This window comes from Abramis brama (genome assembly GCF_963993115.1).
Source record: "Abramis brama genome assembly, chromosome: 10".
Taxonomy (NCBI): Eukaryota; Metazoa; Chordata; class Actinopteri; order Cypriniformes; family Leuciscidae; genus Abramis; species Abramis brama.
This window is the reverse complement of record NC_139972.1, coordinates 27,079,065-27,103,140: the sequence shown is the minus strand read 5'-3', so window position 1 is coordinate 27,103,140 and position 24,076 is coordinate 27,079,065. Positions and strand designations below refer to the sequence as shown.

At 36.7% G+C, this 24,076-nt stretch overlaps 1 protein-coding gene across 1 annotated transcript; it reads left to right on the top strand.

The window, feature by feature from the left end:
• Positions 1-10,709: 10,709 nt before the first annotated feature.
• Positions 10,710-15,413, top strand: LOC311090969 (GTPase IMAP family member 8). Its single transcript, XM_084126645.1, has 5 exons — positions 10,710-10,901; positions 11,816-12,493; positions 13,052-13,756; positions 13,842-14,507; positions 14,586-15,413. The coding sequence occupies exons 1-5, from the start codon at positions 10,871-10,873 to the stop codon at positions 14,732-14,734; spliced, it is 2,229 nt and encodes a 742-aa protein (XP_083982771.1). The 5' UTR covers positions 10,710-10,870; the 3' UTR covers positions 14,735-15,413.
• The last annotated feature ends 8,663 nt before the right edge of the window (positions 15,414-24,076 follow it).

Sequence of the window (24,076 nt, the reverse complement as noted above, 5' to 3'; positions counted from 1 at the left end):
TAAACCTAAGGGAAACATATTTTTTCACTGAAAGCCATTTAAAACAATAATCACCCAAAATTTAGAGGTAAAATCACAGTAGTAAAAACTTACTACTTTCTTTTTTTTTACAGGAAAGGAAGAACAAACTGTTCGATTTCGAAACTCGACAAACAAAGCGTCAAGCTTCATCATTCCTCTGTTTTTCATCGAGTTAGGAAGACGATGTGTAAGGAATAAGCCTCGGATTTACCTCAGAAGAAGAAGAATGTGATTGATCCAGCAAAGGTAAGTAATTTATACTTACTTACATTAGTTAAAGGTGCTGTAAGAAACTTTTTCACTCTATAAAGGATAAAAATACGTTTGCATGAGGAAACATGCTAAGTTCACACACTGGTTTCTTTGAAAAACACTTCTACAGCCAGTTATTTTTCTTTGAAATGTGTGTTTCCGGGCTGGAATGTTTGTTTTTGTTTTGGTCTGTCTGTGATACTGCACATTGCCAATTTGCCAATTTTCATTGTCCATTGCGCTCGTTCCTGTTGCGTGTGCTGAAACTGGCAACCCGTGTGAGCGCTGTCCAGTCTGAGGAGCAGGCGGCGGGAGAAACGACGGTCAGGGTATATTCTGGCAAACCGTTTGCCAATCACGTCTAGCAATCGGCAAAGCAAACTGTGGCACACGCGATTTACCAACAAGCGATGGGTAATTCGCAAAGCACAATGCTATTTTCTGTTTCCCCAGCACGATACCATAGAACAGCATAAAGTAAGAGGTTTGAGAAGTAAGAGGCGGGGCACCAGTTAAAAAATTTCAAAGTTAAAGTTCACGCAAACAGGTATTAATAGACCAGGGGCCTGTTTCAATAAGGAGGTTCAACCAACTCTGAGTTAAAACTTGAACTCTGAGTTGACTTACCCTGAGATGGGAAACTCTGAGTTTTTGGTTTCAGAACAGCTGAAATGAGTTCAATCAACTCTGAGTTGACCTACTCTGAGTTAAGCGCGTGCACCACAACTATAAAAAGCCATTATCAATAGAGCGCAGATATTACGAGTCACCATGGCAAAAAGAGGAATTACTGTTATACAGTGTTGGGTGTAATTAATTACCAAGTAATCTAAATATTGTGATTTAATTAAAGGGATAACTCTTAATTCTTCTGTAATTTAAAATAAAATCTGATGTAATTACATTAAATAGGCTACTGCATAGACTATAGAGAACAATTCTGTATAAAACAATAGTGGATTTAACATACTTTTTTAAAAAGGTATATTTTTTATGTAACCTTCTCCCTCTACACACTTTGGTCAATTCAAGAAAAGTTCATGCAATTGTATATTGTTTATTTGAAAGCAATAAAAGTGCAGTTTCTTGTCTCTCCTTGTATTGTTCAAGTGGTTGAGGATTTAGTAATTAGTAATAAGTAGACCAATACTTTCTAAAGATAGTAATTATTACATTAATCTAATTACACTGTTGAAGATAACATTGATAATTATTTTAGAGTAACTTGCCCAACTGTTATAATATCAGAGGTGAAACTGGAAGAACAGTATGTTATTCAACCTAATTTTAATTTTCATGTGGAGCAATCCTAAAGGCATTAAAAGAACATGGCAGCAGCTGAAAATTAAATATAAAAACATAATTCAATCAGGTAAGGCTTGAGCATATCATGGGTGAAGGCTACCTGACTTTACAAACATTTGACATATTAAATAACTAAAGCATCCAGTGTCTAGCAGTGTAGCAGCATTTTTGGCTGAGGGAATTCCAGGAGGGACTTCAGAGCCAGTCCCAAAGATCCAAGGGCCTTCATAAAATGTAAGAGGTTTACATATGTGTAATTTTTTAGATAGGCTATTTTTGATATTTCCATTTATTTTACTTTGAGGTTGGGTTTTTTGTTGGTCCTAACAGATTCTGATGGTAATATCTGTCTTTTGGAGCCTCCTGTCCCAACAGAACCCCAGGCAGTCGTAAGTCGCCTACTCAATACACCAGAAATTATGACAAATAGTGTTATAAAGTGTCCTCAACCAAATGCTCATCTTCATAGGACGATGAGGATAAATAGTTTCTGCTGCCACAGAGAGGCCTACAGAGGTAATGTTAATATTATGTGTCTACACATCAAACAATCTACCCATTCACATTTTTTCAAATTTTTATGTGGATAATCTAAGTTTAAATCTAAGTATAAACGGGTATTCTTATCTCTCCCTCCGCCCTCAGAGTGTGGAAGAACAGCAGGAGGACGGTCCATCAACTTCTGGTGCACAGATCAACACATTTCAGTGATTTCCAGTAAATGCCACAGTTTAATTCTGTAGAATTTGTTTAGAACTACATTATGTAACTCTAATCTACTACTGTATTTTCAGTGTTAAGGAGTTATATAGACTTCATCTTATAAAAAAAATAGGAAAAAACTGCAGTAAAAATAGCAATATTTTATTTATTAATAAAATATTAATTGTATTAATAAAAATGTACTGAAAGAATGATTGAGGTGTTTAAACACCACTTCCCCTTTAAAAAAGGGGAGGAGACCGATAGAAACTCTGGGTTTACTGAAGAAAACCTGCTCCCGACCAGGTTAGGTTCACAGAGTAAGTTACCATGGTAACTGACTCTGAGTATAAGTTACCTCTCTTTCAGAAACGGGCTTGACTTACTCTGCTAAGTCAAATAAGACAATAATAGGCTACCAAATAGAATACAAGCCCTGCATGGCCATTGGGTTTTGTGCGTACAATGGGAATAACCGCACAGTGCTAAAATGTGAAAATAAATAAAGAAATATTTTTACTAAAACAGATATTATGTCGATATTTAGCAAATATTATTATGTAGCCTATAGGCTACACGTGCTCAAGAGCGTATTTAAGCAATAGGCCTACATGTTCATATCACTTCTCTGCTGGGTATTTTATTATTTTATTATATTGCACAGATTTACAGCAGTGGTTTTTATGGTTATGCAGCTAGCTATATGTGAGTGTTAATATTTGAAACCATTTGTATATTACACGCAGATTAAAACATGAACACACAATGCGGGGGTGGATAAATAAATAATTGGATTTTTAATGTCACAGTCGTAGGGCCTATGTGTCAGGTTTTAAAATCATCGGTGCCGTCACCAAGCGTTTGTTTGCAGCCGGTGTGAAAGCACAATGGGCACGCACGCGCAGCAAACGCTCTTCCGACGCGCCACTCAGGCGTGCTGTATGAAACCGGCCTTAAAATAATTGTAATGTGGCGATCGGGTGCGGATATCTATAAATCAGAGAAAATTATGTAATATTGTATATTTATATGTATATTTAATATGATCCGCGCATCTAATGTATAGCCTCAGTGTATTAAAGGCTCATTTAGTAGGGACTTTTATTATGAAACCGTCATGTAATGTGCCGTTAGTGAGCCAGTAGTTAGTTGAGCTGTCGCTATCTGCTGTGTCTGTGTGATCTGTTCGAGCCAAGCGTGCCGCACAAGCCCTGAAAAGTGAAGCCAAAACGTCTCGATCGCCCCCCGGTGACTGGTCCTAGTATAGGTCATAAGCCCCGCCTGCCCGTGTTATTCAACGGGACGTGAGACCAACTAAACAAATAAAATACACTCCTTTTTTCCAAACGTGGTTTCTTTCATTTGCTGTCGTTTTTATCACGCTGATGTGAGTTCAAGTGTCTGTTTCAAAAATAAGTTGTTTTTTAGTTAGTTACGTGATGCGGTGGTGTAACGTCATGATTGACAGCTGTGATTGACAGGTTCTCTGAGCGAAGTAGTCACTGAAGCACCAACGGACATTTTTTCGGGATCTTCGGAGGACTGAGGAGATTGTATTTACTTTATTTTAACAAGCCTCTTGTCATACTGCAATCAATTTTTTAAAAAATGTGCAGAATCCACTCTCCCTGAGTGCATTCTGCGAGAGTGAGGGCGGAGCGTTGATTTCGCGGCTTTACTTCCTGCTCACTACTGCGCAGGTCTGGTCCCGAGATCGCTACTGCGCAGACTCAAGATCCAATATGTCAGCGCCATATCGGGACACTGGCGGCTTCAGTTCTCATCAATGGAAGAGAGTGAAGGGGCGTCGTCCATCTTTTTTTACAGTCTATGGTTCGAGCTGTCAGCTGCAGAGTTGTTGATTCCTGTTTGTTCGTAGTGATTGCTGCAGATGGAATGTCACGATGTTAGTCACTGACCTCAAAGTAAGATAATTTTACTATTTTTGTGTTAAAGAGCATCTTGCAGGTAAAAAAAAAAATCTAAATGAATGTATAACCGTGTATGAAAATACCATATAAAAAGATAATGCAGGATTTAAAATGTTTTAAAACGACATAAGGACACCAATTTAGTAGATAAAGTTGACTGCTCGTACAAACCGCTTTTTTTCAACATCGCGTCATTTTACGTCACACGAGGGAGACGTGCGCTGTGCTCTGCCGCAGCTCAGTGCAGAATAGGTTGGTATTCAGTAAGAGCGGTCGGGAGTCAGTGTGTTTTCACTAGTTTTTGTATTTCAATTTATCATCGTCATGGTAAATGTGTTTGTGGAGCTTGCAAAAACTCCAGCCTGTCAGGACATCGAGTCCACCGGTTTCCTAACAAGAAAAAGGACGGTGCTATCTTTCGTGCCTGGGTTTGTGCAGGTGAAGAGACGGGATTTCTCTTCCGCGTCGGCTTCGGAAAACGTGGTCGTGTGTAGCGTTCACTTCAGATCGGAGGATTAGGCTATCGTCCCGGCGATATGATGGAGTTCAACATGGGATACCGAAGTAAGAACCGGGTGAGACTCAGAGCTGGTGCGGTTCCTTCAGTGCACGCATCTTCGGGTTCTCCCGCCGGATGTAGGCGCGAGCACAACATCAACTGGCTAACGCAATGTAAGCGGAACGAAACTGAGCTAGCTGCTACTCGTTATTGTGTTTGTGTGGACCGTTTATCAGTTTGGACCAGTGCAGCGCGAGCCTGATCAAGCAACACTGTAACTGCGAGATCCAGTAAATAAAGCATTTGAATTCGCCACATTAGTAATAACATCGCTGCGAGATCTAGTGAGAAATATTCACATTTCTCTGTTATTAACGGATCAAACAGCGCTGACGTGGAAACCAGGAATAAACATGAACATGTAATGAATGAACGAACTATCCAGTGTCCACAGATCAGCAACATTCACCATGGCTTTACTGTAGTAACACTAACTGCAACCATGGAAGTTTGGCATTTTCCACTAAGGCCCAGTATGCATCCACCTCCCTGCAACACTGACTTTCCTCAGCTGTAAACATTGCCTCGCATTTCCCACACAAGCACCTATGGAACAAAAAATGTATCAGGAATAAATATCTCTCTGTCTCTCTATGAGAAACCGCTAAGTTATATCACGTAAGGTTAGTCTGGGCGGATATTAATGAGCATGACAAACGCCTGATCAAAGCTTAGTTTCTGTTATTGTAAGTTCCAATATGTTCTGTCTAACATTAATCCTGGCCTGTCCCTGCTCTCTTGGCAGCTTAGCAGGCTCATAATTGTATGGCTGTGGTCCGTCAACAATTTCCTCAGCGTCCGAAATGTCGTTGCGATCCACTTTTCCCTGTTGTTTGAAGCGACCGCTCTCCCTCGTGCTACGTCACGCCCGTCACGCCCATTTTCAGATGCGGAAGTAAAATTTTCTCACAAAAACGACTCCAGAAGCCACTGTAGCGCATTTATAAAAAATTTTTTAAAGAAAATCTAGTTCCTACATTATTTTTCTATACATTGACTTGTTGGGTCTTCTAACCTGCAAGATGCTCTTTAAACGTGATCTGAACAGAGTTTTGCGTCCGTGACATACGTGCATGCCCGGACATGTCCTGTAGAGATCGTTCTGTTATTCAGATCGGTAATATTATTTAAAGTATGATTATTCATTCTTTATTAAGCTGTAGATCAGTGTTAAAGGGTTATTAATGATATGATGTTGGTCTGTTAAGATGTTATAATACCAGACGAGTGATTAGCGTCATGTTTGTTTGAATGCTTTTCATATTGCCACAAGGTTATCCATATATGGGCACTGTATGTTATTGATGACATGGTTGCTTACAGCCTATTTTCCTGTGGAATACCTCGTTTCTGTTTATTTAACTGGATGTTGAGTAGAGAAATGTCACTGGTGTGAATTAATAATAATTATTTTACATTATGTAACATTGTATGCTTATTATTGTATATATATTTAGTTTATTCATTATCTTTATTGTACTTATTTTCCAGACTATGTACATCATTGAATATACCTCTGTGGTTCATCCATCTACCTCCAATACACAGAGTTAATCTGATCACCTGTCTCCTCATTATTTATGCTCTGACCGGCATCCCGAAGGGTTTACTCATCATTACAAAATCAGAACCTAACAGTCCAAAAGCCTCTCCAACACTCAGTATTAAACGATCAAGCTTTAGATGATTTTTTTCCACAGAAAATGAATGACACAAACCATTTAAAACTTACCATACATGCATGAAATAATAGCCTACAATAGAATGCGTTATGCAATGATTTAATAAATTATGTTAGTTGGAAGTCTTATTTCTCTGATGATTGGCTACACTGAATTTCTGAAAATTTCTATAGTTCATCAAACGTCTTAAGTGTGGCTTAGGCTACCCTGTGTATACCATCTGGAAGCTTTACAGCATGGCCACCAGTTTGAGAACCACTATTAGGCTAAAATCTGTGTTAACGGATTTTACAATTATATTACAAAATGGAGGTGTGAACTTAAAGATATTAAATTCGATATTTTATTAAGATATTACATAAGAATGGGGTTGCTTATGCCAATATCTTATATCGTTGGATTCTTTATTGGATTATAGGGGAGAGCGGAGCACAAAGTAACGCTTTTTGACTTTCTCAGTTTGTGTAACTCTACTTATGGTTCAGAGTTTCCCACATTAATTTACCACGTCTTCTACAATTATGTGTTTTTGTTTTATTAATACAGTATATACTTTTTTCTTGATATACCCCAAAAGAATGGAAGTGAAATGTGACAACATGCCCCATAGGTGGGGTACATTGTAACATGTGTGGAGCACATTGTAACATGACCATATGACAGCTTAAAATGTTATCTGATCTAATAAAAAAAATATACAAAACAAACTAAAATATTTTCTAAATAAAATAAAATTAAAAAACGTTTTCATATAAAATAATGGCAATTTTTAATAATTAAATATAAACTCATTTTTGACTTTTGACTACGGACACATGAAAACACAGCTATACAACATAGTTCAAAACAAATAAATAATTAGTAATTTCTGAACATTGACTCTCAGTCAGTATTCACCTTTTTCTCACGTTTTCTCAATAAAATTAATAAAAGTATAGAATAGGCCTAATAGCATATTTCTAATAGGGGCACATTGTAACGCAACATGCCCCCGCCTGCACAACTGGGATTTAAACCCTGCATAGTGTCTTCTGCTAGTTAGCGAAGCATTAAATAACTATCTCAACTGTTAAATAACATCTTAGAGATTAAAATAATATCAGATTTGTCTTATTTTAAATAAACACAAAAAATAGAGATGAAAAATTAATTTAAGTAAGAAATTTACTTTTGCTATGGTTTAATACATGTCTATGGATATCTTCCAAAAAAAAAAAAATACACAAAGTTTCGTCATCCAAGCATGTGCGGAAGTATTTAACCCTTTCATGCATGAATTATGATAACCTCAGTCAGGATTTTTTTCCTATGTGTTTTTATTGCTCTTAGGGCATGAAAAACAAGAATTGATTTTTATTTTATTTTTTTACAAATTTTTCAAAGAGATCTTCAGATGTCCACTTGAGTGGACAGCATGCAGTTGGTTTAAACTGAAGATATACTGTATTAAATATAAGACAATAATCAAACAGATAAAGTATGTGAATTTAACAAACTAATCAATGCAATTATATCAAATAATGTGAAAACTATAAAATATATACAAAAAATATAAATGCAAAATATTGCAATGGCTTCATACAACTTCATACAAGTTGCACTTCGCCTATCTATGATATCAGAACATGAGGACGTGATTCCATCAGAATTTTCTACAGTCTGTCAAGGTACAACTGTGGAAACCACTCAGATGCTCTCTCCAGTGCACCAGAGTATGGAGATTTACCCTTATTAGCTGATAATTCTGATTATGTTCAAGATGGACATGCACATTTCTATCATAGCCCTCCTCTGAGAAAACCTAGCGATACGCTTTTTTCAATCTCATCTGAAATGATCAGTGTTGGGGGTAATGCATTACAAGTAACATGCATAACACATTCAGATTACTTTTTTGATGTTACAAGTAAAGTAATGTGTTACAAGTAACATGCATTACCTAATCAGATTACTTTTTGATCTAACAAGTAATTAACTACAAGTAATGTGCATTACCTAATCAGATTACTTTTTGATGTAACGAGTAAAGAAACGCATTACAAGTAACATGCATTACGTAATCAGATTATTTTTGATGTTATGAGTAAAAAAACGCATTACAATAACGCACATTACATAATCAGATTACTTTTTGATGTTATGAGAAAGGAAACGCATTACAAGTAACATGCATTATGTAATCAGATTACTTTTTGATGTTATGAGTAAAGAAACGCATTACAAGTAACATGCATTACGTAATCAATTACTTTTTGATGTTATTAGTAAAAAAACGCATTACAATAACATGCATTATAAAATCAGATTACTTTTTGATCTAACAAGTAATGCATGACAAGTGTCATACATTATGTAATCACATGACTTTTTTCTATGTCTATGAAAATTACATTTTAATAATACAAATACATTTATTTACAGTAGAAAAAGTCAATGCATATTACGTTTTTAAGTTTTAAATTTCAAAAACAATATTCACATTATAATTATGAATTGTAGCTGAAATATAGCCATTGCATGCATGACGTCCACTACAGTGGACATGTGATTAATCAGAGTTTTCTCTCAATCTAAAATCAAAACTTGGAAAATTTTACTGTGATATGACTCATTAGATATTGCTTTATGCTGCAATATTTTTTTTACCTACAAGAGTCTCCTAGGATAGAAGGAATGGGTGGATATTCTGGAGCAACTTGGCATGTCTGACTGACCCTTGGCCATCTTGGTTTGGAGGGGGAAAAAATCGAAACACAAAGGCTTGCCACTTGGTTGCAATTTATAGGATGATGCACCAGGGTCCAATGAAGAGATTGATGTGCAACTTTGCCATAAAAACCCGTGCAAATTCAAGAAAATGCTTTTTTAATAGCTGTCCACTGTAGTGACCACTATGCGTGAAAGGGTTAAAACAAGCGTGTTACAACTAGCCCCGCGTTAGGTTGTGCCCCGCGCTCCCCTAGGCTATATGTTCCAAATATAATTGCGTTCTACTAATTCAGCTATAAACAATCAATATTTGACTAAACCTTGTCTATTAATACCTGTTTGCGTGAACTTTAACTTTGAAATTTTTTAACTGGTGCCCCGCCTCTTACTTCTCAAACCTCTTACTTTATGCCGTTCTATGGGGAAACAGAAAATAGCATTGTGCTTTGCGAATTACCCATCGCTTATTGGTAAATGGCGTGTGCCACAGTTTGCTTTGCCGATTGCTAGACGTGATTGGCAACTGGTTTGCCAGAATATACCCTGACCAAACGACGATCTCTGATAATTTGAATTGGACTGCAGTACCTATTTCATTCTTACAGATTGCACCTTTAACTTCACGTGTTATTGTTACATAAACTTGTACACATTTTACTAGTTGAACCATTGTCAGACTAAAATGTGTAAAATTGACAGAAACATGTTGAAATAATATTATGGGCAGGTAGGCAACCACGGTGTAAAAAGGATAAGGAATCCGTCATCGTTTGTGGTTTCTCTTACACGTACCCTTTGTGGAAAACCCATGCCAGGTGGGCTATGATATGAGGCACCTATGCATGTATGGCCTGTACGTGTTTATAACTTGGATGCTCCTTGCAACGCATGTATTGTCCGTGCAGAAATCAAGTTAACTAATCTATGCTCAGCATTCGTCTTAAGCTGTTGCAGCCACCGAGCTGGCGTGTTCGTCTGTATATATTACACACGCACACTCACACACATACACACAACACACACACACTGCCGGTCAAAAGTCTTAGATTGGTATTAAGATTTTTTATGTTTTTAAAATAAGTCTCTTCTGCTCACCAAGGCTGCATTTATTTGATTAAAAACACAAACAAAAACAGTCATATTGTGAAATATTATTACAATTTAAAACTGTCTGTTATGCTGCTTGATATTGCAAACTGTTACTTATTATCATATTTTGATTCATTTTTGTAATCATAAAAAATATTTTACCATTTGCAGCATTTTGCTATTCTTGTTATTATCTTATACTGGCAAATAATCAGAAGTCTCCGCACATTAACAGAAAACAGCTTCCCTGTTGAAAAATAAGGTGAATAAATCATCATCTTTTTTTTTATTTTTATTACCAGTTGTTGATTACATGTTGTATTTTGCATATTAGTAGGCTACCTTTGTTATGCATATATTCTTTTGCAATCGACACACCTGACTGTTCTTTGCCCGTCGTATAAAATACATGGCTCAATAAAACAGCACCAATAAGGGAGCAAAGTTCTGCTGTTCTCTGTAAACAAGTTGTGCAGTGCAACGCACACCATGTCTCTGACAATGCTTGTAGTATTAACTGCATATAACTGCAGTTAATGCATTATTTTAAAGGACTGGAGCTAATATTTACCTGTTAATAAAGAATTTTGGGACCCGAGAAGAGGAATTTGAGTGTCGACATGAATCGAAGCAGTTCACGTAGCTCCTCCGGTGAGTGTGATAAATATTGATTATTGCACAGTTTGATCTAACCGTTTTAGTCACATTTGATTAATCAAACTTTAGAAATTATGGTTGTCCGCTTATAATCGATTAGTGCCTTTGATATTGTAATTATGATGAATCATTTTGATTCATTTGTTTAAATACTTTTTTATAGGGTACACATCCAAAACAAGCTGAGAACTGTTTAGTTTATTGCTGTTTTATGTCTCTGCAAATCAAGGCTAGCATTCATTCTTCAGGTCGATGTCCATAATATTATATCCAAAAAAATCATTTTGAATGTCCGCTGAGGAAAGCGATATGTTCGTCTTTGTCCTTCCCATGACAGCGCTAAAACAACTTCCTTGTTCTGACCCACTCATAAAGACAGTTTTTGTCACCATCTAATGGTGTAATAATGTAACTTTCACTTAAGTCCATATCACTATCCTTTCTCAATACCAAATACAGCATGTTATATAAAATAATATTTATTGAACAACATTTAAATGAACAACAATAGCCATTATAAAAGACCGTAGGAAATAAACAAGAAAACAATTTAGTCAAACGTAAAAAAGTTGCAATCTCGAACAGGATTTAAGTGAAATGGAACAAGTAATAGATTAATAAGACCAAAGATTGCATGTTTGATATACCCCAAATTAATTATATCTCATGTTTAACCACTATCCATATAAAAGCCAGCGGCAAATTCCCGAATGACTGGCCGAGATGACGGTGTTCTCTCCGGGTACATAAGCGATGAATGGCCACTTCTGAACAGATCGTAAAATAGGCACTATGATTATATATTACTCACATATTTGAGGTCTAAATAACTACATTCTCGCCTAAATAAACTCTTAAAACTATATAAGTACATGTTCACATGCTCTGCCCTGATTTTCTCTTAACAGAGCTGAGGATTGTCCTTTTTGGTCCAAAAAATGCTGATAAAGGTTCAGCAGGAAACACTATCCTGGGCAAAAAGGAGTTTGACTTGAAGAAGACTTTGCACAGTATGAAAATATGCAGTGAAATAGCTGGTACAAAGATCACCGTTGTTGATACTCCAGGCTGGTGGGGAAATTTACCCTATGAAGAAAATCCTGAACTGTATAAACAGGAAATTGTCCTGAGTGTGACTAAATGTCCTCCAGGACCTCATGTCCTGCTCCTGGTCTTAAATGTGGACACAACCTTTAAACAAAATGAAAAAGACATTCTGTGTGATAATATTAGATGTTTCGGTGAGGAAGTATGGAGGCACACAATAGTGTTGTTCACCTGTACAGATCATCCTGGAGGTATAACAACACAACAGTTCATTGAGAATGAAGGTGAAACCCTTCAGTGGCTCTTTGAGAAATGTGGGAACAGATATCATGAACTGAATACTGAAAACTGGGGTGATGGATCTCAGGTGACAGAACTGCTTAAGAAAATACAGGAGATGGTGGAAGGAAACAGAGGCGGCCATTATGAAACAGACAGAGAGACTTTGCAACATGTGAAGGAGAAGAGGAGAGAACAGGAAAAGAGAGCAGAGGAAAGAAGGATGAAGAATCAGACAAGACACAAGACAGGAACAAGCGGTGAGCTTTTTCTATGTATATTACTTTTGCGTTTAACCAGAGACAGTTTAAGGGGGGAAAGAGCTTGGCCCCTTATAATGACTGAGCAAGCGTAATTGTAACACTCAAAATGGTACAGTACCTCTAAAAAATAAAGTGCCAATTTACAGTTAAAGGACCAATCAAAACCTCTTTCTGATAAAGTTCACTCTAGAACACTCAGACACATTAACCGAGTTTTTAGCATGATTTGTACTAAATAAACTATATATTTTACCATTGTTCTCATAGTTATGTGCTCATTTGAAATAGTATTGTTCAAGCAGATAGCAGCTTTACTATTTAGCTAAAGCTTTTATATGCTTAAACAATAAAATTGTATTTTCTATATAGGCTGCCTGAAAACATGTCAGAACAGAACAAAACTTTGACCTCTTTAATGTTTTTTTTTTTATAGCCTACTCCATTTATGACACGATGTTCCTTCTCGACAGAGATGTCTTCATATTAACTGAGGTCATAAAAACTGAGAAACAGAATGCTGACCTCCCATAATAAAATATTTGTGTCTGCCAACAGAAAATAAACATCCCCTATCAGAGCTGAGGATGGTGCTACTGGGTTATAATGGATCTGGGAAGAGTTCATCAGGAAACACCATCCTGGGCAAATCTGCGTTTGATTGCAAAAGATCACTTATATCTGTGATTCAAGAAGGAGATGTTGCAGGAAGACACATCACTGTGGTGGTTACTCCAGGTCGAAGAAGAAATTACCACTCAAAATTCACCCCTAGAATCTATAAAGATGAGGTTGTGTTGAGTTCATCTCACTGTCCTCCAGGGCCTCACGTCTTTCTCCTGGTCATACGAGTGGACGTTTCTTTCACTGAAGTGTACAAAAAGGCAGTAGAGCAACATGTTGCCTATCTTGGTCTAAAGGTCTGGGATCACATGATTGTTCTCTTTACCTTTGGCGACTGGTTGAGAGACACAAGCATTGAACTGTTCATTGAGAGTGAAGGAGAAGCTCTTCAGTCGATAATAGACAAATGTGGGAACCGGTATCATATCATTAACAACAAGAACACAGATGATGGCAATCAAGTGAATGAGCTGTTTGAAAAGATAGAAGAAATGGTCGCAGGAAAACAAAAATGCTGTTTTGAGATAATAAATCAAAATTTGCAAGAGGTTAAAAACAGAAGGCTAAATGTAGTGGAAAGAGCTAAACAAATGAAGGCTGGAGTGCAAAAAAGAAATGAACAGAGACATTCAGCATCAGGTGAGTAAACAATGGAAACATGGTTTCAATGGTGAAGTAATTGAGAATATTTATGGTCTGTGCTCTGTCTTCTCTGTCTTTTAAGGAGATGCTGAACTTTTTGAAATGAGGTTGCTGTTGCTTGGACCACACTGTTCTGCCAAGAGTTCAACAGGGAACACAATTTTGGGAAGGAAAGCGTTTGACAGAATAATAGAAGAGAATTTAAAAGAAAATGGGGAAGTTGCAGGAAGGAATCTCACTGTGGTTTATACACCAGGTTTTGAGAAAGATTACCTTATTGGAAAGAGACTTGAGGACATTAAACTCAACATCTTGAGAACTGTAGCAGATTGGTCCTCAGGAATACATGCTTTCATTGTAGTCCTATGTGTTGAGTCTTCCTTTGCAGAGGAAGAGAAGAGCGCATTAGAGAAAATCATGGAGCCTCTCGGTGAAAGAGTCTGGAATCACACGCTGGTTGTGTTCGCTGTTGGAGATGAAGGAGACACTCCCATAGAGTTATTCATTGCAAGTGAAGGTGACGCTCTCCAGTGGCTCATTGAGAAATGTGGGAACACGTATCATGTTCTCAATACTAAAAACTGGGGTGATGGATCTCAGGTCACAGAACTGCTGGAGAAGATCGAGGAGATGGTGGCAGGAAACAGAGGGCGTCTTTATGAAATAGACAGAGAGACTTTAGAGAGAATTGAAAGGACAGTTGCTGTACCCATTAAAAGAGCAGAGAGCATGGATGATCCAGTAAATCGTAAGTTGTTCTTTATTTATTTGCATGTCGTGCAATATGTAAAGGGATTATCTGATATATTAATTGCTTTCCTTGCAGTTGCCGAAGGATGCAGTACTTCCTCTGGGATCAGTTCAGCATATATGTCCCAGAGATCGCAGGAAGCACCTGAAGAGAGGCATTTCGAGTCAAGTTCAAAAAGGAGCTCTGGAGTGGAGTCTCTTGGCTCTATTCCTGAGTTTGATTAGCCGCTTTTCCACTGTCGAGCCACTGCGAGTCAGGGTCAAAATCAAGTTGCGTTTCCACTGTTGGACCCAGCAGCGCTACCCTACAACCCAATAGGTCTCTGAATGTGTTTCAATAGTCTATCAGTGAACTGTGACTGAATGTCTGTGAACATAAGGATGCACACAATTTTAGTGATTATTCAGTACTGAAGATAGTGTCGTTTCAGTAGATGTACATTTTGTTTGTTTAATTGTAGCATGCTTCTCACCTTCTAAGTTGTTGGCTAATTGCTTGGAAATTTAGTTTTGACACCATGCTTGGGACTGGGATTATTTTTTTATTTTTTTGTGCATTTTTAAAATGTTTATATGTTGTTGTTTTTATATGTTAATATGTACATAATTTTTCAGTAAAATGTAATTTTAAATCTTAAAATTATAAATCTTCTCATTTTTTGAATATCAATTTAATTTGGTATCGGGCATATTGATCCATTTGTGTCTGGGAATCTATTCTATTTTAATCAACGCATGGTTTTTGACTGTTGAAAACTGAATATATAAGCTTTCCATTGATGTATGGTTTGTTTATGATATGACTATATTTGGCCGAGATACAACTATTTGAAAATCTGGAATCTGAGGGTGCAAAAAAAAAAAATCGAAACACAGAAAATCACCCAAAAGTTGTCCATTTATGTTGATTGTGCTGCATCCACTCACAAAAATAAATGTTTGATATATTTACAAAATATCTTCATGGAACATGATCTTTACTTAATATCCTAATGATTTTTGGCATAAAAGACATTTTACATACAATGTATTGTTGGCTATTGACACAAATATACTAGTGCTACTTGTGACTGGTTTTGTGATCCAGGGTCACATATAACAAATAGTAATACACTCAAAATATAAAAAATATTTACATACTCAACTTTAATGCATAAATATTGTTCTTTTAATTCAGCCAAGAGGTCAGGGCATGATGTATAGATCTTCTGCTGGTCGCTCGTCTTCATGTGATGTGAATTCGCAGCTCAGAGTTCACCAAACTTGAACTTTGGAACCCAAAGAAATGCAAAACTTTTAGCATGCGTTTGCAGTTTGAGGCATTCACATCATGTGTAGAATGGAAGTCCATGGAAAAAAATGTGTAGTGTGACCGCCCCTTTATAGGGCTGCTTACGAAATTGTATACTCTCGAGTAGTTACTCATTTTGATTAATTACTTCACACCCGCTAAAAAGGTCTGTTCTGTATAGCGTATGTAGTAGCCTATGAATGTAATCTGGACGTACTACATTGGCCATGTTGTTATTACCATGTGACCTAACAGTGTCAGTTAAGTTGCTTCACTGCCATTCATAAGTCCTCTACCGTGGGATAGTAAAGTGTCCATCATATGCACACTTCAGAATCTGACCAGAAGAAGTAGGTCATCCGGGTACTTTTTGCCTACTCTTCAAGGTCTGTTGGACATACTTCTTTTGTCACATACTGTTTTTTGCCTATGTGACTTCAGATGAAGCCAATGACACTGCTGGCAGCATTTGCGCATGAAGGTACCTCACGATTTCGGAGAGATTTCGGAGGCAGTGTAACAGTTTAATGATCCACAGCAAAGCCAAAGCTTTGGTGAGATCTAAACAAATATTTCATTACTACAGTAGAAATTAGGGATGGAGAAATGAAGCCTCTTAATTCTTTGAAGCATCAAGAGTGTCGAAAACAGTGGCATCTTGTGGCAGGTAAAATTTATAGTGGCTAATAAACCGTGGCCGAGAGAGCTCAACGCGCTGCAACTCAAGAAAACACATGCAAATAGAAAAACACCCGCAAATTATGAAAACATCTTCATCATTTTTACAACACGTGTGCTCCAAATAAAACACAACCAAATACAGAAACGTGCTGCAAAAGTTCACAACACAACCAAATACAGAAATGCGCTGCAAATAGCACAGAACACAACAGAAATGTTTCCAGGGGACCACAATAAGTGACGAACCCGGCTGGGACATGCGTTGTGTTGTGAACTTTTGCAGCGCATTTCTGTATCTGGTTGTGTTGTGAACTTTTGCAGTGCATTTCTGTATCTGGTTGTGTTGCGAGAATTTGGAGCGGACATGTGTTGTGAAACTGATGAAGATGTTTTCTTAATTTGCGGGTGTTTTTCTATTTGCTTGTGTTTTCTTCAGTTGCAGCGTGTTGAGCTCTCTCGGCCACCGTATGAGAGCCCATCTCCGTTAAAAATAAAATAAAACAAATAAAAGCCTGACTTTGCTAAATGTTCAGTTTTCTGATAATATAATTAACATTAAAGTGTGGCAATAAATTAAATGTAATAATAATAAAATAATTCTAATTACAATAATACCAACAGAGTTTGATGCAAGTAAATGGTGCTCTAATTATTTGATAGTTTTGATACTTTTTATATGGCAGAATATATAATAATGTAATATAGGCTTATACATATATATATATATATATATTTTTTTGTAAATGGACTTGAACTTCCATAAACCAGAGTAGTGGTCGGGCTTCAAACATTCCGACACCTAAAATTAAGCATCTGCGTGACTGGAAATAAAGTGGTTTGGTTTTTCATTGATCACGTGTTTCTATGAAAACAATATGCACTCCAGCACGGAGCTTCATGAGTAATTGCAAAGTACATGCTTTGAAGCTTGTAACATCACTAGTAGAAATTTATCTGTAGAAATGACATCAGAAGAGGAAAACATAGGTCAAAACGTACATTTACACACAAACTAACCACCAACCGCAACTTTCAGACCTTTCTTCGAATAGAACGCATAGGATTGTGGGATATCAAAGGCAGCGAAAGATATCTACGCTGCCTTCAAAAATGATCAGAAGTGAAATTAACATTGGACTCGGATGTGCCTTGCTTTCCTACTTTGGAATGCATCCTCCGAATGCAGCATTTAAGTTTTCGGATGCAACCAAGATAATGTTTATGATTGCATCAGCAAGCTCTTTACAGCCGTCACTTTTGAGATACAGAACTAGGCAAAGCAAATAAAAATGATTGCACCTCGAAACTAGTGATTTGGAGAAAGAAAGAAAAAATCCACATTCAAAGGCTTGCCACTTGGTGGCAGTGTATAGGATGCACTAGAGCAGGGGTATTCAATTAAAGTTCCAAGAGGTCCAGTCTCTCTGTTTCCATTTCAGCGGAGGTTTGGACAATGCTTTTTTGGAACAGTTATACATTTCCATGTTCTTTATATGCTTATTAATAATGCTAAATGTATGAAAAACGTCTAAAGATGCCAAACATTAAATAAGCTTGGTATGCAGATGTGGTAAAACAGTAAACTATGCCGTTTTTAACAAAAACAATTGTCACCACTTAGTAGGATATGACAACAATTATAAAAGACAAAAAAAAAAAAAAAAAATCCAAACACTATAACCTATAATAAAAAATACCTGTATATGGATCCACTGATGTTCACATCCATTGCTGCAGCATTTCTCATTGTTCGGACAGTCACTGTCATAAGCACACAACTGGGCACACTCTCCTGCTTCTGGTTGTGTGTTTGGACACTCTCCTGGCTTTGCTGTTATAGACAGTGTGTTCAGAAATGACATCTGGATTGGACTCTCATGAGTTTAATGGAGATGCTCTACCAGTCTAACATTGTCAAAACTTGGAATTTTTTTTTAGTTGCAGTCAACACTTCTGAACAATTTTTGTTCTGTGTGATTTCCATTAATTTAATAAACTTAAATATCTTTAATTAGCTGTTTAGATCTGTACATATAGAACAGAGAGGTAGCTTTGTTTACTTATGTATTCAATAGCTTGGGTACAAAAGTTTGCATTTTCTCTTTTTAGTAATAGTTGTATTGCAGGAACAATTTCCATAGGAAACAAATATTAACAATCAGATCTCATAATATTTTACAAAAGCTATATCAAAAGCTATAATAAACATGATTGTTTGAGGATTTGTTAAATAGAGACAATGATTTTAATGTTTTGATATTTTATTTAATGTTTCTTTGTTTCTATTGTTAATAACCTTTACGAGATACTATTTTCTCATTCCATGTGCCCTGTAGCTGCACGACTGTTTTTATAATATAGTTACTGCACAATTAAGTTGAAATTACAATATGTTATAGTGATTTTTGTTTCTCATGCCAGCTACTGCTGTACTGATTTGCAGTTTACTGTGTTATTTGTACTGGTTGTGCATTTACCACACCCCTCTGTGGTTTTCACTGAATCTCCTTACTTAACTGCGGGTGTAATTTGCCATTTGCCTATTTACTTGCCTATTTATTCATTTATTATTTTCTTGGGCTTATATGTATGCAGTTTAAGCACTTTAATTGTAACTCTAAAAAACTTTACATTTGAGAATATTCAATTGTTTCTGCACTTTCAATTTTTGACACACTTTTTATCACATGTATCCAGATTTTCAGTCAAGATTGTGACGCTATTTTTGCAGGGTTAACGTGTCTATATTTTTCTCTTAACTACAGTGCTCATGAAGACTAAACATATTTAGTTTGTTACTGTCCCACTGTGTTTTAGAATCTTCAAAAGTAGTTAGCTGTAAAAAACCTGTTGGATTAGATGTCTGAACACAATTGTGAGGTTAATGCCTATGTATTATTTTGCTCTCTGTATGTCTAACCACATTCCAAAAATAAAATTAAATATTATTTTTTTCGGTTGCTGAGATGTTTTTATTTTTTCAAATCCAGCTGTGTGTAAAGGCTCAATCACTGTAAAGAGAAATACTGTAACTACTACTTTTGTCAATATCTAATTAATGGAAAACAATATAAGGAAGGATATATCCTATAAATAGACTATAGTCTAAAATGTGGTAAATTAAAAAGAATTGTTCAGCAAATTAAACATTTTCAAAGCCAAGTGTCTAGTCACAGTGGAGCTATCAGTAGCCTATTGAAATATGGTGTCAGCTCCTCTTCACAGGCTGGTAAACTGCACAATTTAATCAAACATACGTTATAGGCTACACCAAATAGATTTGTTATTTGTTATTGTTATTTACTTAAAACTGTACTATTTTAAGCTATGTTCGTGGTCAGTGAATGCTGTTATTATTTATTTTCAAAGCAAGACCTATTTTCCTTTCGGATTCTTTATGTTCTTCTTAACTTAGCAAACCTCACATTGGCCCTCATTTATCAAAAGTACGTACACCAAATTTCCAGCGTACACCTGGCGTACACCCAAAACCACGGTGACTTTGAGATTTATCAATATGGACGTTGGCATACGGCACGCTCAAATCCTACGCCAGCTCGGGAGGTGGTGTACGCACGTTTTGAGTGCGAAAATGCGCAGAAAAACAATTCCTAACACCACAAAACGCACTGACAAACTAAAAGATAAGATATATTGTATGACCCACTGTAAAAAAACAACAACATAGTAATTATAAACTTCAGTGTTTATTTTTGTGCAACACGGACTTAAATGTTTAATTTGTGTGACTTTACCAAAGCATTTGATTTGTAGGCATATGTATTCCTTCAGTTGCGAGCCTGTGCGCTTTACCTGACGTTTCAAGCCTTGGTTTCAAGCCTTAAATACTTTCGCCTGGCTCCGCAGCGCGAGTCTCCGCAGACTGCGCGCGCACCTCCCCAAACGGACGAGGCGTTTATACTCAACGCGCTCACCTTTGTACTATTCTTTGAAACGATGGTTAGGCCAGGGTTAGGCCCGGCAGGTGGGTTCAGTAATGAAAGGCTTTCAATTACCAAAAAATAATTCAGACATTGACATTCTTCTTCTTTTAAATAAAAATAATAATAATAATACAAATAATAATAATAACGACATTCTTCTTCTAAATAACAATAAGCGTCATTAATAATACAAATCTAGAAATCAATTTTGTTTCTTTCCACTTCCCTGGTTTCTCTTTCTCTTTCTCAAAGAAGTTTCTCTTCTTTGCCGTCTTCCGTGTGTCCATGGCGTAAAATGAGGGCGTGGGGGAAGCGGAGACTTGAATATATAGGGGCGTGTTATTCTAATGACGATCGTTTTCAGCCGCGGCATTTATCAAGGGCAGGTATTGCGTACACCTGGATTTCAAAGGTACGCACAGCTTCATAAATCAGGCGGTGAGAGGAGTGTAAGCATAATCTTACGCCAACATATATGCCCGTTTCTACGCAAGAATGATAAATGAGGGCCATTATGCGTATTACATTGTAACTTTCACTTTTCAGAAAGGCGTCTTTTATTAAGACTGAAGGTTAGGGATAGCCTAGGGCTGGCGAGCCGGTGAAGCCATGATTACGTCACTTATCTGCAAGCCAGTGCGCAGGTACTTCTTCAGTCTTGGACTTGGGATAGTGAGAGTCTCGTTGTCTCCCTCATCAATTTTGGATTACTTTTGACGAATGGACATGTTTCTTGATGTTGTTTCACGGTCACCACAACTAAACATTGTAACCTAACCTGAACTGTAGACTACTGACGCCGGTGTGCTGGATCGACAAACAACCGAGGCGGAGCGAGATCCACCTGACACAGGTGAGTGAGCAACTGTCACGCAACTGTCACGCAACCCCCGCTTGTTGGAGGGCCCCGCGATTGCGCCTTGACGCGATGCGCTGACACGCCGATAGACAATTCAGAAGATAATGATCAGCTATCGACTTTTACAAGATTATTTGAATTTCCAATTAATGAATTAAATTGTTATGATTACTACTAGGCTACTATTTTTATTATTAAATTAATTTATCCTCGCAATAATTTTAGTAGGCTATAGCGCATAGCCTAACCGACGAGCTGCGAGCAAATAAAAGATTAGTTATGCAGCGTCAGATGTTTACTTTCACTTTCTGTAGTGTATAGCCTAATTGACTGTGGTTTTTGAGACTTCTTTACACGCATAACTCTAGAGCAAAGTTTGCACATTGCTGTGTGATACTGGATTGACTCCCACCTCATTCACAACATTTACATGTAGGAACAGTGTGGGTTTTAGGTTACAGAAGGTTACCCAGGTGATTGTTTCCCCAACAGAGGTGTATTATATTACACTGGCAAGGCTCCTATTGTAAAACTTTGAAATAATATTTGTATGGTATGTTGTTGTAACATTTATTTATTAAAACTTGCTAGTGCCTACTGTGTTACAAGTGCTTGTTTATTTTGCCAGTAAGTCTTCCAGTGGTGACTTGTATATTTTTCAATGTAACCTGTAATGCTTCATTAGGTAGGCCTACTACTACTAGGGATGCAACGATACCATTTTTTCAGAATCGATCCGATCCGATCCCAAAAATTCTGAGTATCGGCCGATACCGATCCGTACCGATACCAGCGCAGTTTTTAATCAAGTAGAATTTCTATAACTTTGTGTTGAACTGATAATAAGAACTGAAAAAAAGAAAAACAACAACAACAAAAAATATATGATCATAATCTGACATAAATGCTATTATAAACTAGATTAGTGGATAATTCTGCAGTAAAATTTAGTCTAGAGTGCACAATAATTGTATAAAATCTGAACATTTTGTAAAAAAAAAAAAAAGTTTAGTGGGGAACAAATTAGAGACAATAAGTGTAACTAAATCTGGTAAAACTTTACACATTGCTCTTTGTATTGTTATAAAATACATTCATGAAAAACAAGATAAAAATCAAAAATAGCAATTATTTTATATATAGCCTACTATAAAATTGAGACATTTTTTAAATGTATAGCGCAGCTGTTTAATGAGGTAGCAACATATGATAGATAGGACAGAACAAGAACGGCTATTGATAATGTTTCATTGCGCCACTGTATTATGATATGAAAGGCTCCAATACAGTGCGGCACAAAGCGCTTATGCGCATCCCGAGCGCAGAATGATGCGCTTGAAGCAACATGAGTCACAGCGCGTCGAGTCCGCATTGAAAAGTTTAAAGCACAAAGAAAATACAAATACAATACATACAAATACATACAGTATCTATCTATGCAATAGTCTATTCAGCATTTTCTTTTAACAGTTTTAAATTTCAGTTACTGTGCGCGTGAAGAACAAATAGTAGCCTACCTGACTTTACTCCAGTGTTGTGATCTAACAGACACCCGGTAGAAAGTAACATGATTAAGGTACAGCAATAAAGTCCAGCAAGATAAAGTTGTTTTATGCGAAACCATAGACCTTTATCTACAGATCAAGTATAATAATAGTAACATTGAATCATCTTGGAGAGAGTTTCATCGTGCTAACTGTCGTAACCGAACGCGACGCGCTGTTTGAATGCTGAATGAAGAATGATTGACAGCCGCAGCTGAGGGAAACGTTTACGTGAGCTTGAATTTAACGACTTAAATATTAATTTATATCTCACATTATACTATATAATGGCTTCAGAACACTTATAATATTGTGCACGAAAACTTATGGTGCTTTATAATGTTTGTGTGCCTTTTGTGGGGCTTAACAATAACACTGAATAGTATACGCACAATATCGGATTTGGATCGGCCTTGTCTGACCGATACCCGATCCGGCAAAAATGGCGGTATCGGAGCCGATACCGATACTGAGTATCGGATCGGTGCATCCCTAACTACTACACTCTTTTATTTGATAACCTATAGGCCATAAGTATTTATTCTAATTGTAACTAGTAATATATGTCTTATCTCACCAGATACAACTGCTATTTTTGTTTTTATGTAATGTCAAAATGGCTACTGTAACTGCATCAGTTTACTGCACAGTGGTGCTATTAAAACATGATGTGATTTTAAGTAATTCAATGCAGTTCTGTTTATTAAAAGTGGCACAGATGGATCTACTAGATAATAAATACAATAAAGCTAAATATATAGTCATACATGGATGGTATGAATTCCTGTAAAGCTGCTTTGAATCAATGTTAAGAGTAACAGTATACAAATAAACTTGTCTTACAATCTTACTACTAACAAATAGACACTTGTTTTTCTCAAGTAATATTAATAAATAAATACTGTGATGTTAGTTATTTTTGTTCAGTCATCATAATATCATTACAGACAAAGTAAATGAAGAATCAGATATTTAAATTAAATTAAGTCTTGAACACAAGTCAATATTAAGATGAAATGTACTTGCAGTATTAACCTTGATATAAAGATTGCCAAGATGAAGTTTGAAAGGAACATTTTACATGCAAAGTGCCTTATTGGTTTGGTTACAGATCAATGGAGCCAAAGAGACCAGGTTCACCAAAGCCAAGCTGTGGGTCGCTAAAGAGGTCCCGGTCAAACAAACGTGACACATGCTTTTGCAGGTACAAAAGAAATGCTTTAGAAAATCTGTAAATGTAAAGGCAGA